Below are 13,634 nucleotides of genomic sequence, written 5' to 3'. Positions count from 1 at the left end.
ATGTGTTTCAGTGAAGCACTGGAGTTGTGTGTGTGGCTTACACACACACACAAGTTGAATGCAGATGCAAATATAGTTTCTGTGTGTAAGACTAGGATGGAAAAGGTATTTCCAGCCAACTAATTTAGAATTTACATCTGGATAAATCAGGCCTGGATAAAAAAGTCCATGCCGAAGCCTCCCCTTTCTTTTTGTGCAACTATAGCCTGCACAGCTGAGGGCTGCCTTCAGCCCCCTTGTAACAGAGAGAGGAGGTAGAGTTTGGTCAACAATTATCACTCATCTGAATGGGATAAGTTGTGGAAAACCTGTCAATTAAAGGGCAGGAGATCTAAAATACTATGCAGTTAGCATTTAAAGCTATTCTAGCCACCAGAATATCCAGCCTCCCTCTAGCACTAACCTGAACTGCCTGCTCAGGTATCCCAGCACCAGATTTTTGTAGAGCAGGGAGAACAAGGTGTGCAATGAACTGAGAAAATCAAACAGAAGCTTAGGCCAGATTCAATACACTGTGTGGAAAACCCACAGTATGTTTTTAGTGCTGTGGGCTGGCTAAAAGTCCCTGTTGAAACCCATGTGATTTTTCCCTAAGTTCCACCTGAGTCCCTATGCAGTTAGGAGGTTTGATTATTTTTCTTTGAGCGTGGGAGTTTATGCAAATCTGAAAATCAAACAAATCTTTAGGAATGCTCACCCATGCAAAGCAAATCCAGGACAAAGGTTTGCTCACGCCCTTGCCTGAAACCAGCCAGGTCAGAGCTGCGGGTAAGGTAAATACCAATTGAAAACACCCTGGGTTTTCTGCCTGCTGTTCCGTTCAAATTGGTGAGCAATTTATCCTTTTTCCTTCTCTTCCTCTCTGTTTGTTCAGAGGTAGGCTGTTGATTTCACTCTCTGCCCTTGTCTAAAAGCAGTGCGGTGCTCCGAGAACAAGAGGAGACCAGAGCGTGAATCATGGCGTGAGTCACAATTCTGCAACACCCTACTTTGCTCAGAGCTGGAGGAAAAAATTCCACTCACACGTGTGGCTGTTCTGCTCTCCCTCGCGTTCCCACCTGCTCGCTGTCGAGGAGCTGCTGAGCAGGCACGGAGCGGCGCTTGGAAGCAGAAGCTCAACAGGCGAGCGAGAGAGGCCTTTACCTTTCCACACCCCTGCCCACGCCTCAGGAGGGCTTTGTGGCTTAACCTGCAGGCTTGTCTCCACAGGAACCTGCTGGTGCTAGTTCCCTAACACTACAAAACCTGGGAGCCGGTGTGCACGCACTCTGTTCACATCTCCACTTTCTGCAGGCTAACTTTGTCATTTATACAGCCCCAGAGTGCTTAGGGCGGTTTCTTTGGACTGAGGCCATTTTTCTGTTGGAGCAATACCCATCACTCGCTGTGCTGATTAACAAAGAAAGAGATTGCAAATAGTATCAACAGACATTAAAACGTATGAATCAGAACTCATTTATTTTGCAGAGTGTTTTATTAGGTGCTACTATTGTTTTACAGCTAGAAAAACTTCTGCATGCAGGAAAAAAAGTAAAAACAAAATTACTGGTTAGTTACACTCAACATTGTTGTGAATTTCCCCATTAAATACAGTTGCTGCTTATGGGTTGTTGCTTCCTCTTTAAATGTTATTGCCACCTTTCCCTTAAGTATTGCCAGGATTTATTCTGCAGCAAAGGAATGGACAGGACAGCCTTCCCAATATTATTTCTGTGTTTGTGTGGAGTTTCTGATGGAGCTGGATTGTTCACAGGACATTCGCACTGCTGTGTGGCTACTCCAATCATCTCTAGTTTGTTGGAGTTTAATGTAAGCTTCAAGCTAGGAAACTTTTCCTTTTTTTTTATTTCAGGATCCTTGCTTAGTTAATTGACATACATCCTCTGAGGCAGCTGTTATAACTCTTCTTTGGAACCAGATTTGTCATGCTGGCAAGGAATATTTTTCTGTGTAGGCATTTTACAAAGAAAATGACTTCCACTTCTGCTGGGAACCTCGTGACCATACAGCTGCAGAATGTTTATCTTATTTTGAAGAAGAATATTTTTCTTGATAGCACCCCCTCTGTAGACTTTTGAATGTTCTTCATTTGCCAACTTTTAGGTTAAGAAGTTTGACCTAAACTTCTAAAGGCCACTTTGATTCCCCACGAGGGATTGTCAGGAGCTTTCTGAACAGATGTGACTTGGAAGCAAAGCAAGGAGAGAAAAAAGTCACTAGATAATTCAATTGCGAAGCAACATCTCTCTGCTCTAATGAGTGTGCACCTTTGCTGTTCTGACAGGCCTTCTTACAGATACATTGAGCTGGTGTACCTCGTTATTCAGGATGGAGAGCAGGGAAAACCCACCTCATTGTTTAGAAATGTTTTCTGGTGTCCAAGAGACGCTCTCCCACTTTTGTTAATGACCCAAGGACTATCTCAGGCTATGGAACCTCCACTCTTTGAACTGTTTCGGTCGACTTTCAGGATGAGGGCATGTGAGAAGAGCACTGAGAAGAATTAAGGCTGGCCTGTGCGTGAGGCTGAGTGATCAGTTACTAGAATTTCTCTTTCATACACATAGCTCTCCAGCTTCTAGCTAAAGAGATTTTCTTTGCTTGAATTGACTTGGGATGTGCTGATCTTTGATAATCCCTCACTGGAGCTAACATGCCTCCTCTTCCAAATTTTGTCTAGTTCAGAAGGAGCTAACTGTTGTTTTCTCTTGGGCTGGGTTGCCTATATGTGTAATTATACTACATCAGTTCTTGCCCTATTTACAGGAAGTGTTGGTGAGGGTTTTTTTTTTTAATGAAGTGATTTTTAGATTTGAGTACATCAATTATTAGGCATGCTTTCATATGCAAACACTTTCTATTTTGGAAGCTTTACACACTGGATCACTGCCGTATTTTTTGGCCTCAGCTTGATGTGTGAAACAAGGTCTTGCTTGTCAGGAAAGCTGCACGTTTTTTCTAAAGGAAAAAATATTATTAATGAAATGCACAGTCAGGCTAATATTTTTGTTTTGTTTCTTATTCTGTTGCCAACGTTAAAGTTTTTTCTTTGTACCTCTCTATTCAAAGTTTGTTACTCCCCAGTGAATTTGTTAAAGGTGGATTGGATGACTAGAGTGTCTTTCTGTGCTTTCTTCATGTATTATAAGTGCCAGGTATGGAAGATTATGCACTAAAGAATTTATCCTATGCAAACTTTATTATTAAAGAAATATCTTTTAAAAAGGATAGGTTTGCATTGCTCAGTGTTGGGACATTGTAAGATAACTGTAGTCTGCTCTAAGATATCATTATAAAACAGTAAGCCTGATTTGAATGAGACCGGGATGTGCTCCAAAATGAATATGTAATGGCTGATAAAAACAATAATAATTGTGTCCTATAGGTACTATAAAATATCTTGCTGTTATATCTTATATGATTGACGCATCTAACTTGGGTAAATAGCATAAGAAATGAAGGATGGAGTCAAGAATAAAAAAAAAAGGACCCCTGGTACTGGATCTAAACTTAGAAATAGTCTAGAAGAATGGAAATACGTGTTCTTGTAAGTGAAGCAGCAGAACAGACTTACTGAGAAGGATTGATGGAAATAAGGGGGAAACGGATATAAGAGTAATGAGGGAGTTGGATTAACACTTCTGGCATTTTTTTCTTTATTATTTATAATGCTTTCTCTGTAGAATACTGAAAAGAAACAAAGAATTAAGAATATTTCCTTTCTTTCTCCACAAGCCTGCTCCCCAGACTAATTTTTCATCAGAGCCTTGCTTGCTATCTTCTCTTTGGATATTAATCAGCCTTTCTTCAGGCCCTTGTACTCCGTATGAGCAGGCTCCAAATGAGGACTTTTGTTTTGTTCCAAAAGGTGCCACAGTTAGCATTGACTCTGTCTTACAAACCTTTTTAAAGAAGGGGAACCTCTCTGTCAAACCAAGCAATTCCAACTCAAACATTCTCTAAAGCCTTCTAAACACACTTCCCACATCAGTGTGGCTACCCTGGATTACAGTTTGTCTCTTCTAGCATGTGGGATAGTTAAAGCAAATTTTAAAAAAGAAATGGGGGGGGGGGGGACTTCCAAGTCAGCTATCTTTAGATGTCACGTAAGATACATAGAGAGGTTTTGAAATAAGAAACATCTAATAGCTACATACCTTGGTTTTCTTGCCTTGCCTAAGTTCTACTCTTGGTATTTGTTGTCTCCCTTCCTAGACCTCTTTTCTCCTACTGTGTTCTATCAGTGATTAAATTTTTCATTCCCTTTCTGTCCATTCTTGGGCGGTCTGATCTTCTTATTTTGTGAGCTTTTAAAAGTGAAAACTAACCTTGAATCTTTTCTCCTGCTCACTCTTTGTTTAGTTTTGATGCTTTCTTTTCCTTCTGTGCTCTACAGACAATCTGGAAAGGTCTATTCTTATTAGATTGCAGAAACTTAGTTATTTTTTTCAGGCAAAGCTTATTCAAATATTTGGCAGCCATCCCATTCAGAGGCAGGCACTTAGCCTCCAGCCATGCTGTCCTTACCAAGACTTATATGAAGCATTATCACACCAGCAAATGGAGAACCGATAATATCAGGCAGAATTGTAAGTTTCATGTAGGTTGTATTATTCTTTCTCTCTATACTAAAAGATTTGATAAAGTTTGATGCCTTCAGTCTAAAAACAAGCATTTACCAATAGAATCACGGAATCACAGAATGGGTAAATCTGGAAGGGACCTCTGGAGATCATCTAGTCCAACCTCCCAATAGCCAATAGTTCACCTGGGTGGTCCTTAACCGAGTACCTTTTGGTGGCTGAAGGACTGCCATAAAATCCTTCGAGCACAGGACACTTAGAGGTGTTATGTTACCAGGGCTAGTAAGAGGTGCAAAATCAACTCCTGCACTGAAAGGGAAAGCCTTGTTCTGGTGGTGTGCTCTTCATGCACAGATCTGGGGAGCTCTGTGAGACTGTGGACATAGCAATACTATTAAAGGGCATGTACTCAAATGTAAATTAAAGGGAGGCAAATAAAATATGTTGGATAACAGAGAATGATTTTTTCTTAGTGTGAATAAACATTTTCAGTTGGCTACACTTCTTTTTGATCTTATGTAGTGACAGACATTGTCCTGATAAAATTGTCACTTTACCAGCTAATGGGACATAATCTAATCAATGCTTTTCTCATGCCACAGGAAATTGTTGTAGCTGAATAAGTGTATTACAAATGACACTAAGGCATAGAAAGTATTTGAAAAAGACTTAGGAGTGTTGTTGTAAATAGAAATGTTAAGATACAGTTCTACAAGAGCTTAAGATCAGTTAAATTTTGTCTAACATATTCCCACCTTTCCTACCAACTCCAGTCTTTCTGTCCTGCTAGCTGCCTTGAACTGGCACTTGCACTTGACTGGACACTTGGACAATTCAAGGAGCAGATCCAGGCTCCCAACCTTCTCCATAGAAAGTGATTAGTTTTCAACTAGAATGGTTCAAAACAGCTCAGTGTTTGTTTGAACACCAGGTAAAAGAGAAGGGGTGTGAACACAAGGCAGGACAAAGGTAGGCTTGACGTAATTCAGCTTGAGTGGCTATAAAACTACCACAGATTATGTATGTATATACTGGTAAAATTAGATGTGCCTGGGAATATTTCCAGGCACTAGCATGAGATTGTCTATGCTATTAAACTGTTAAAATGCTCCCTGGCATGCATTTGACTTTTTCCAATTAACACTCTCCGCAAACAATTTCTGGGCACAATTTAGTAGTTAGTGTGGTCTCAATAGGCAAATTGTAAGCATAAACTCAGGCTTTTCTCTGCCAGTTGGCCTCAATGGCTAGGAATGTTTCCAGGCATGTTGAGTTTACTAGTGTAGACCTATTCCTACTGTCATATCCTGCTCCAAGATTGCAGCTACTACTTCTTTTAAAAGGTAAGGTCTTATCCTGCCAGTTCTCATGGTTAGAGCAACTTAGTTCTTACGAGCTAAATTCCTAGCTTTGGTAGGATTTCTGGCTGTAGAAAATCAGGGCATATGTTTTCAGGGTAGGCCAGAAAAAACACTGTTGAAATTATACTTTTATACTGTTGTGTTTAGAGTTACCTGCATATGCTTGTGTATGGTAAGAACAACTTATTTTCAAAAGAAACCCCAAACATGGAAGATGAGAAGACATGAAATCTACAAATAAGAACTTTTATTTCTTTTAAAAATGCTGTAAGAAATGCATATTTTGCCTTCATTCTGTGGGGAGATGCAGAGAAAAGAGACTTATAACAGTAACTTCTTTGTGATGCAGAATGCCGGGCCACTTGCTAGAGAAGAATCAAACTTTAAATGATTTTTCCAAGTCATCTGCAGAATTGGGAACACAATTCTTCTACATATTGAAAACCCCACAACCAATATATTTCCCTTTCAATTTGCAACGTTTGTTAATAACATAAATGTACTCCTGTATCTTGAATTACTGAAGCCTGTTCCTCAGTTATAATTAGTGTTGCTTTTTGCTTTTTCCACAGCTGCCTTTCCACATCAGGAAATCTGAAAAAAATGGGATTTTTACATCTCTCCAGGTATAATCACTTAGCAATTGTATGACCTGTCTGCCTAATGAACTCTCTTAGGGAACAATTAAGGGAGTTATTTTAGAGGAGTATTTCAGAGCTGCTGTATAGTCAGTAATGGTCTCGTGGATAGGTTTCTCTAGGACCCAGAGAAACTGGAATTGACAGAAATCTTCACCTGAATGAATTTTCCCCTTTCTTCTGATTGTATACCTTATAAGGAGTACAGGAAAACAAGGAAGTGATAACCATGTTCAGGTTACTTTTATGCAAAGCTTGCCGTCTTTACCTGTCCAGGTAGCTTTCTTTTCATTTTTATTCATGTTTTGTCCTGATAGCATTGAAGTTTCTTCACAGTCCAGTGTAGGTGATATCCTGAAACATACACTTTGTATGTGTGTATGATTTTTACGACATTCTGCCTTTATGCGGATGATAATTAACATGCTAATATTTTTTTGCCACACAGCCAGCACTGAAAACGAATGGGGATTGCCTTGCTTTGCCTCTTTTTCCTATTTCTGCAAAGAAATAACAATGTACAAGGTAAGGTTAGTCAGTTCCATTTCAAAACTATTTTTATACTGTTTCTTGTTTTAAGTTGAGACTGAGCAGCTTTCTGTGTTTCGTACGTAGTCATTCCTTTCTGGTTAATGAATTTTTTATTTTTTTTAACAAACTGCTGTAGGGCTATCCTGTGAATTCGTCTGAGATTTATGTGGTCATTACATAGCACATGTATGAAAGACACAGGCGTTTGAGCTATTTTAGATCTATTAAGCAGTGTTTGATCCACTGAAAAAATTAATACTATTCACATGACTCAGTGTTTCACTTATACTTGCATAATAAGTTAAAATCATATAAAGTATCTAAAGATCTAAGTGAAACAGTTTTAAGCATGTAGAGTGAACACAGATCTGTTTTTTAATGTCTCTTGTTATGTTAAGTGTATCACACAAGAAATAAATGTAATAATTTATCAAATACACTGGAGAAAACAAGTAACATATTTCCAGAGAATGAGGATCTGTAAAGCATGTAAAAGTAAGTAGATTAATTGTCAGCAGTTGTTTTTTTTTTTCCAGAGTTAACATTCTACCAATAGAAATATCATTCTGAAGGAATTTTATCATTAATGCTAAATATGCATCTTTTTCATCTCTCACATTCTCTAAACAACAAGATTCCTCATATATTGAATGATTAAACAAATTATTAATTATCTTTTGTCTTTTTGGATTTAAATGTAGGGAGTTGTTCTCAGGAAAGTGCAGTGACTTGCGAAGATTGTTTGCTTTCTGGACCACACTGTGCTTGGTGTTTTCAAGAGGTAAAGTAAATGACACAAAAAATTTCAAAGAAGACTTGAAGTGTTTGTAGTAGCTCTGAGTGATGAAGTACTGAGTTAACTGGGTCAGCGCACGGTTTTGTAATGCATGCAATGCTTAGGGCAGCCTTCTTGGGAATCTGAAGTGGAATTCAAATCTATACCTTATGGTCTATTGTTCCTTATTCTTTTTTTCTTTAAAAAAAATTCTTCAACTTAGGCAGAAATAAAAGCGCTGTTAGAAGAACTCAGGTCATCATTCTCAGGGCTGACTCACCCACAGTGCTCATGACAAAGTACCAGACATCAAGTTACCTATCAGTCTGGAATTTATGTATTTTATACTATGCCAGACAGGGTAAACAGAAGGTATTATGGTCAGTTTGCATATACAAATGATAAATCTGTGACTGATTTTAGATATGATGATAGTGTCAATTTTATGATTAGTATGATATAGGATGCCAATATTTTGGCTAAAACACAGGGCTTTGAAATAAATATCTGGGCTTGCTTCCTACATATTCATTGTAGACTTTATGTGTAACCTTGGGCAAGTCACTTAACATCTCTTTTTAAAAAAAAAACTTTAAAAAATTTTCATCTGTAAAAGATGAAAAATCGTATCTCCCTACTGCATAGCAAATATTCTAGATCTTAATTCATTGATTTTTGCAAAATAGTTGGATATTGCAATTAAAAATCTTCCAGAAATAACAGAGAAATAAAATAACCTTAGACCAATGAGACTTAGGGCCATCTTTTTAAAATGCTTTATGAACTGTTAGTATTTCTGAATAACTTGTTATAATTTTTGAACATCAACTGGAAGAGACTCCAGTTTTTGTCAATCAAGCTTTTGGAGAGCTTGATTTTTATATCTTATATAGATAGACAGAAATGTTTTTGTGAATCTATTGCATCCAAAATCTAGTCACTGGCAGATGATAACACTAATAAATAGCTAGCATGTTTCAGAATAGAGATCAGCAAAGCATATAGTACCCATTTATTTCAAATCCCATGAAGTTGTCTCAAACAACTGCTTTGCATATGATAACGTAAGGACTTCTTCCTAAAGTTTGAGAAGCACTATTAAAATTATTTTCTTCTCAGTGGTGATTAATGGTGTAAAATGCTTCAAGGAGTCAAATTTTGCAAGTATATATTCTTTAAAAAGTATAGCAACTGTTTAGAAACACAATATATATTGTAAGGTATGATAGGGGAAATGCTTTGAATATTTTTCATTATAGTTTCTAATTCATAGCTTTGCTGAAAGAAGTATTTCTTCCAAAAAATATTTTTAATAGCACAAATATATCTATGATGACACTAATGTATTGCTTTATAAAGTATACAGAGACCAAAGAGCACTTTTTCTTAAAACATGTTTGCTAAAAATAATTTAGTAATTTGTGAACAATAATACTACAGGAAAAAGCAATCATCATTGTGTTTTCACTAGTTTTTAATGTTCATACTTCTAAACCAGGGTTTTCTTGAAATGAAATTTGATCACATAATTTGGACTGCTGCCATGTGTTTTCAGAAAACTAAAATGAAAGCCAACTTATTGATTTTTTAAAAATGTGCAATTACTGGAAATTTCAGAGCAATAAATGTGATTTTTTTTCTTTGCTCATAGGCTCATAAACTTGTTTGATAAGGAACACACCTAAAATGCAAAAGATCTGGGAGCTTTAGTGTCAGAATGAACATTAAAATGCCTCCAAGTAACCTATTTTCTCTATAGGACAAAAACATACCCTTTGTAACTATCTTTGAAATATGAATTTACTTCTTCATGCATTTTTTGAAATAACAGCTATTCAAAGTGTGTAATTACGGGAAATGATACTGTTTTCCCTCTGAAGTTTTTAGAGTAGTACATAATTTTTATATGCACTGTGTTCAAGAAACAGTTCATGATAGTATTGTCTGAGAAAAGACATCAGATTTTGCTGAAGCACAATAAACCATTATTCCCATTTAGTGTCTCAGGACTGCTTAAACTGAAATATATAGGATCCCTGAAAACTTTCAACCATGAGGGCTGAAATTTCAGTGGTAAATGAGGGGCTAAGTCCTATTCATAATAGATCTAAAGTACTTTTTTTTTTTCTTATTTGGATAGAAAATTTCTCAGTGTCTGAATTTAGAGAACATTTGTGGTTTAATGCCTGAGTCCCAAATGGTTTGTGAAAGTCTGGGAGAAAGAAATGGCCCTGTGTTGTGGGCCCATGACCATGAACCAGAAATCGAACATTTTAGTGCTGGTTCTGACAGATGGTTCCCAGAAGGTCAAAACGCCCAGCAGACTAGATTCACAGAGCAGATTTATCCTTAGCATTGCATCACTTGGCTGTTGGACATCCTGCTGCCCAGGGGAATTCTGTCTCAGCTGCACTCCCCACACGATGAGTAGGAGAACTTCGTTACCCATAAGCTGGATTCAGTGAGACCAGTCTCTTGATGAGAGAATATGGCATTTGAGCTAACTGTAAAAAAGAGAGGAAAATAATGGGACCTAGCCCGGTGACATTGTAGTGAGGATTTATTGCTATGAATCATCTCCTATCTTACACAGGTCATTCCTGTCTCACAGGAAAAACAAAAACCAGAGGAGAAGAGGAGATAAAATGTAAAATATTTGTTGAGTCAGGGATTGAAACTGCATAGACATCTTTGTCCACCCACTTTGTCCACCTTGCCTTATAGCCAAGGCAGTAAAAAATCTGATTGACTGCAGCTCCCTCCAGCCTTATCTTCCCTTATTGTTCCTGCTCTTCCCCTTAGAGAGGCTGTCCAGCACAGCCCTTCATCACTGGAGTGGCAAAACTCAGCTTTGTGCTACTGAGAAGCTCTGAGCCATTTCTACTACATGTATATGTTTCGCAGTTTGTAGCCTGGAAATTTGTAGTCTACTTCTGAAGGATCCAGGAAAGATAACTTAGGAAAACAAATTTGTTGCCATTGTGTGTAAATTTGGCTCCAGACTCCAACTGCTTTAGGGGTCTGGAAGATTACAAAAGATTGAAAACCAATGATCTACCTCAATGAATGTTTAATTTATATAGAATAAAACAACTGCAACAATGTAGGCTTGAGAGAGATCCAGAACAGGGTATCTGAGTAGAAATGGTTAAACGCCTACTCATAACAGATGGAAAATTTACATTTAAAGCCTTCTCCACATAAGGTACAGTGAGGGTTTGAATTTGTCATTTGCCTACCAGTCCAATGCTTTAATCACGAAACTGGTAATCTTAAAACTAGCTTAGGCTCTGGTAACCATAAAGATGGGGAATGCTCCATTTGAGAATCCCATCAGAAATTAAACTTAGACACTTTCATGGCCATTTGATGGGATGTATGCACATGAATACTGGCAGAAATCATGACACCAACCAATCTTTGAGATCCTAAGAAATTTAGGAGTTTTCTTCTTTAAAGGGCAGTTGATGATTGGAGATTTTGAAGATCTAAACTTTAGACATAGCTATAGATAATGGCAATAAAACAGAAGCCTTTTTGTAAATCTGACCATTAACTTCACTGTAATGCAGGGAAAATACTTACTTTACAGTACTGTTGTGGGAAGGAATGCATATCAAGTGTTTTGAAATGGGTAACAGAAAATAAACTGCAAGATATGCAACCGATATCAATAGGCTTGTTATTTCCTCTGTATGGGAGAAGGTCAAGTAGGATGCTGGGCTCAATGTAACTGGATAAATGTGAGCGTACTTGGAGCCTCAGCTGCTCCGAAGTGCTGGAAGCTGTGGAGCTTGTTAAATGTCAGGCAGAGTAACAGGGCCAGCTTTAGTAAATGTGTAAAATGAATGTTGCGGAGAAAGAATAGGTCAGAAAAAACAAATTATCCTGTGAACACAACATACCCCACCTCCAATTTATCACAAAACTTGTAGGAATGTGTTATCTGTGAGACTTCCTGTGTTGTTAAATGACATTGGACTGTCAGGAGTTCAAAGTTACTAAGGAAAGACTGACAAATTTGCAACATAGTCCTGTAAGTGATTTCCTTAGAAAAACGGGCTCATATGTGCTTTGTGTTGACACTCCCAGTACTGCAAGGAGCCAAATGCAAGTGGCACGATTCCCATTCCCCAACAATAGAAGAGTTTCTCCCAGAATATCAAATAGGTGTAAGTTACATTAATTATACACCTGTGTGACATGATCCATGGAGGGCAAATTTAGATTTCTATGCCACCTAGATCTCTTTCCACACTGTTTTGCAGTCACTATGAGCCTTAATGAGTTGCTGGTGGTGATCAGTAAGTACATTTAACTCATTCATTCCTTTTCCTGTTTGTTTTAGAATTATATGGACTCAGTTGGAATTCATGGAAGGTGTGATACACTGGAAAATCTTTTATCAAAAGGATGCCAGTTGAATTTGATTGAATTTCCCATTTCCAAAGTAGAAATTCACAAAAACAAGCCCCTTAGTATCGGAATACAGAAGAACAATTCTGATGTCACACAGATTTCTCCTCAAAAATTAACTCTTTGGCTGCGACCAGGTAGGTCGCTCTGTTCAAATGCAGGATTTTTTTGTTTGGCTGATGTGATATACCTAAGCTTTCCAGGCTAAATAGTCTGAAAATACCTATGTTGTGTCCAAAGTTAATTGCTGTTTGTGCAGTATAAAATCTTACATTGAGGATCTGCAAGGTACCAGTGACAATTATGGAAGCTCTCCAGACCTACTTTAGGGTACCTGAGATATGAATTTGTCCTAGAGGAAATTTGGAATAAAGAAGCTTAGAAACACCCAGTTAAGCCACATCACAGTGCTAGCATGGAGAATAAAACCTACGTGTACACTCTGATTTTTGTTCAAATTTCTGAAGTGCATAGTATTTTCTGTAAGTACTGCCTTAAGTTTCAGCTGGTTTCATATCTAAATTTTCTAAAGCTATATCTTGCCAAAGGGGTGTTCTTATATTTTTAATTTACAGCAATCAGAGTTGTTTCCAAATTTTATGGTTACTGCTTTACTGAAGAACTGTTTAGAAAATACATAAGAAATCCTTTTGATTTTTCAGACCCCTTGTTTGGAATTTTTGTTAGCAGAGAATTTTTAGAGTTGTTATGTTAATTATATTGATGATTTAAAAATTCAACATTTTTACCATATATATATATATATATATATATATAAGTTTTTATGAACAAATTGGCATTACTCATAACATGATCTATTTAGAATTGTTAATATGTATACTATATTCCTACAACTTTAATAGGACATGAAGAAACAATAGAGATCAAAGTTCGCCAAAGTGAAGATTATCCAATTGATCTCTATTACCTCATGGATCTTTCAGCTTCAATGGATGATGATCTGAATACAATAAAAGAATTAGGTTCAACTCTTTCCAAAGAAATGTCAAAACTGACAAGCAACTTCAGACTGGGTTTTGGATCTTTTGTTGAAAAACCAGTTTCACCATTTATCAAAACTACAGCTGAAGAAATAAACAACCCTTGCAGGTATGCAGGGAAAGTACCTACATCTATATGCATGCTATCATTAAGTCATACTACTAATCTTAAGGAAAAAATTCAACTCACACCCTCACCGGAGCCCCTGTCCTATTCCAGCTGTAATGAATTTATTTTAGTTTCAAATTCTATTGTTTGTTATGTTATTTGAAGAACAGAGTCTTGGAGTGATTCTGCTTTTTAGCTTTTGCTGCTGGTTACAAATGCA

At 37.4% G+C, this 13,634-nt stretch overlaps 1 protein-coding gene across 1 annotated transcript in view; it reads left to right on the top strand.

The window, feature by feature from the left end:
- The first annotated feature begins 6,541 nt into the window (after positions 1-6,541).
- ITGB6 (integrin subunit beta 6) overlaps positions 6,542-13,634 on the top strand; it is a 36,122-nt gene continuing 29,029 nt past the window's right edge. Inside the window, exons 1-5 of the mRNA XM_062579121.1 lie at positions 6,542-6,570; positions 7,031-7,107; positions 7,815-7,894; positions 12,237-12,441; positions 13,168-13,414. Coding sequence (XP_062435105.1) covers positions 7,047-7,107; positions 7,815-7,894; positions 12,237-12,441; positions 13,168-13,414 — 593 coding nt within the window. The 5' untranslated portion in view covers positions 6,542-6,570; positions 7,031-7,046. The remainder of the gene's footprint in view (positions 6,571-7,030; positions 7,108-7,814; positions 7,895-12,236; positions 12,442-13,167; positions 13,415-13,634) is intronic.

Source organism: Rhea pennata, chromosome 6 (assembly GCF_028389875.1).
Source record: "Rhea pennata isolate bPtePen1 chromosome 6, bPtePen1.pri, whole genome shotgun sequence".
Lineage (NCBI taxonomy): Eukaryota > Metazoa > Chordata > Aves > Rheiformes > Rheidae > Rhea > Rhea pennata.
The sequence above is the reverse complement of the archived record's forward strand: the minus strand, read 5'-3'. Positions and strand labels throughout refer to the sequence as shown.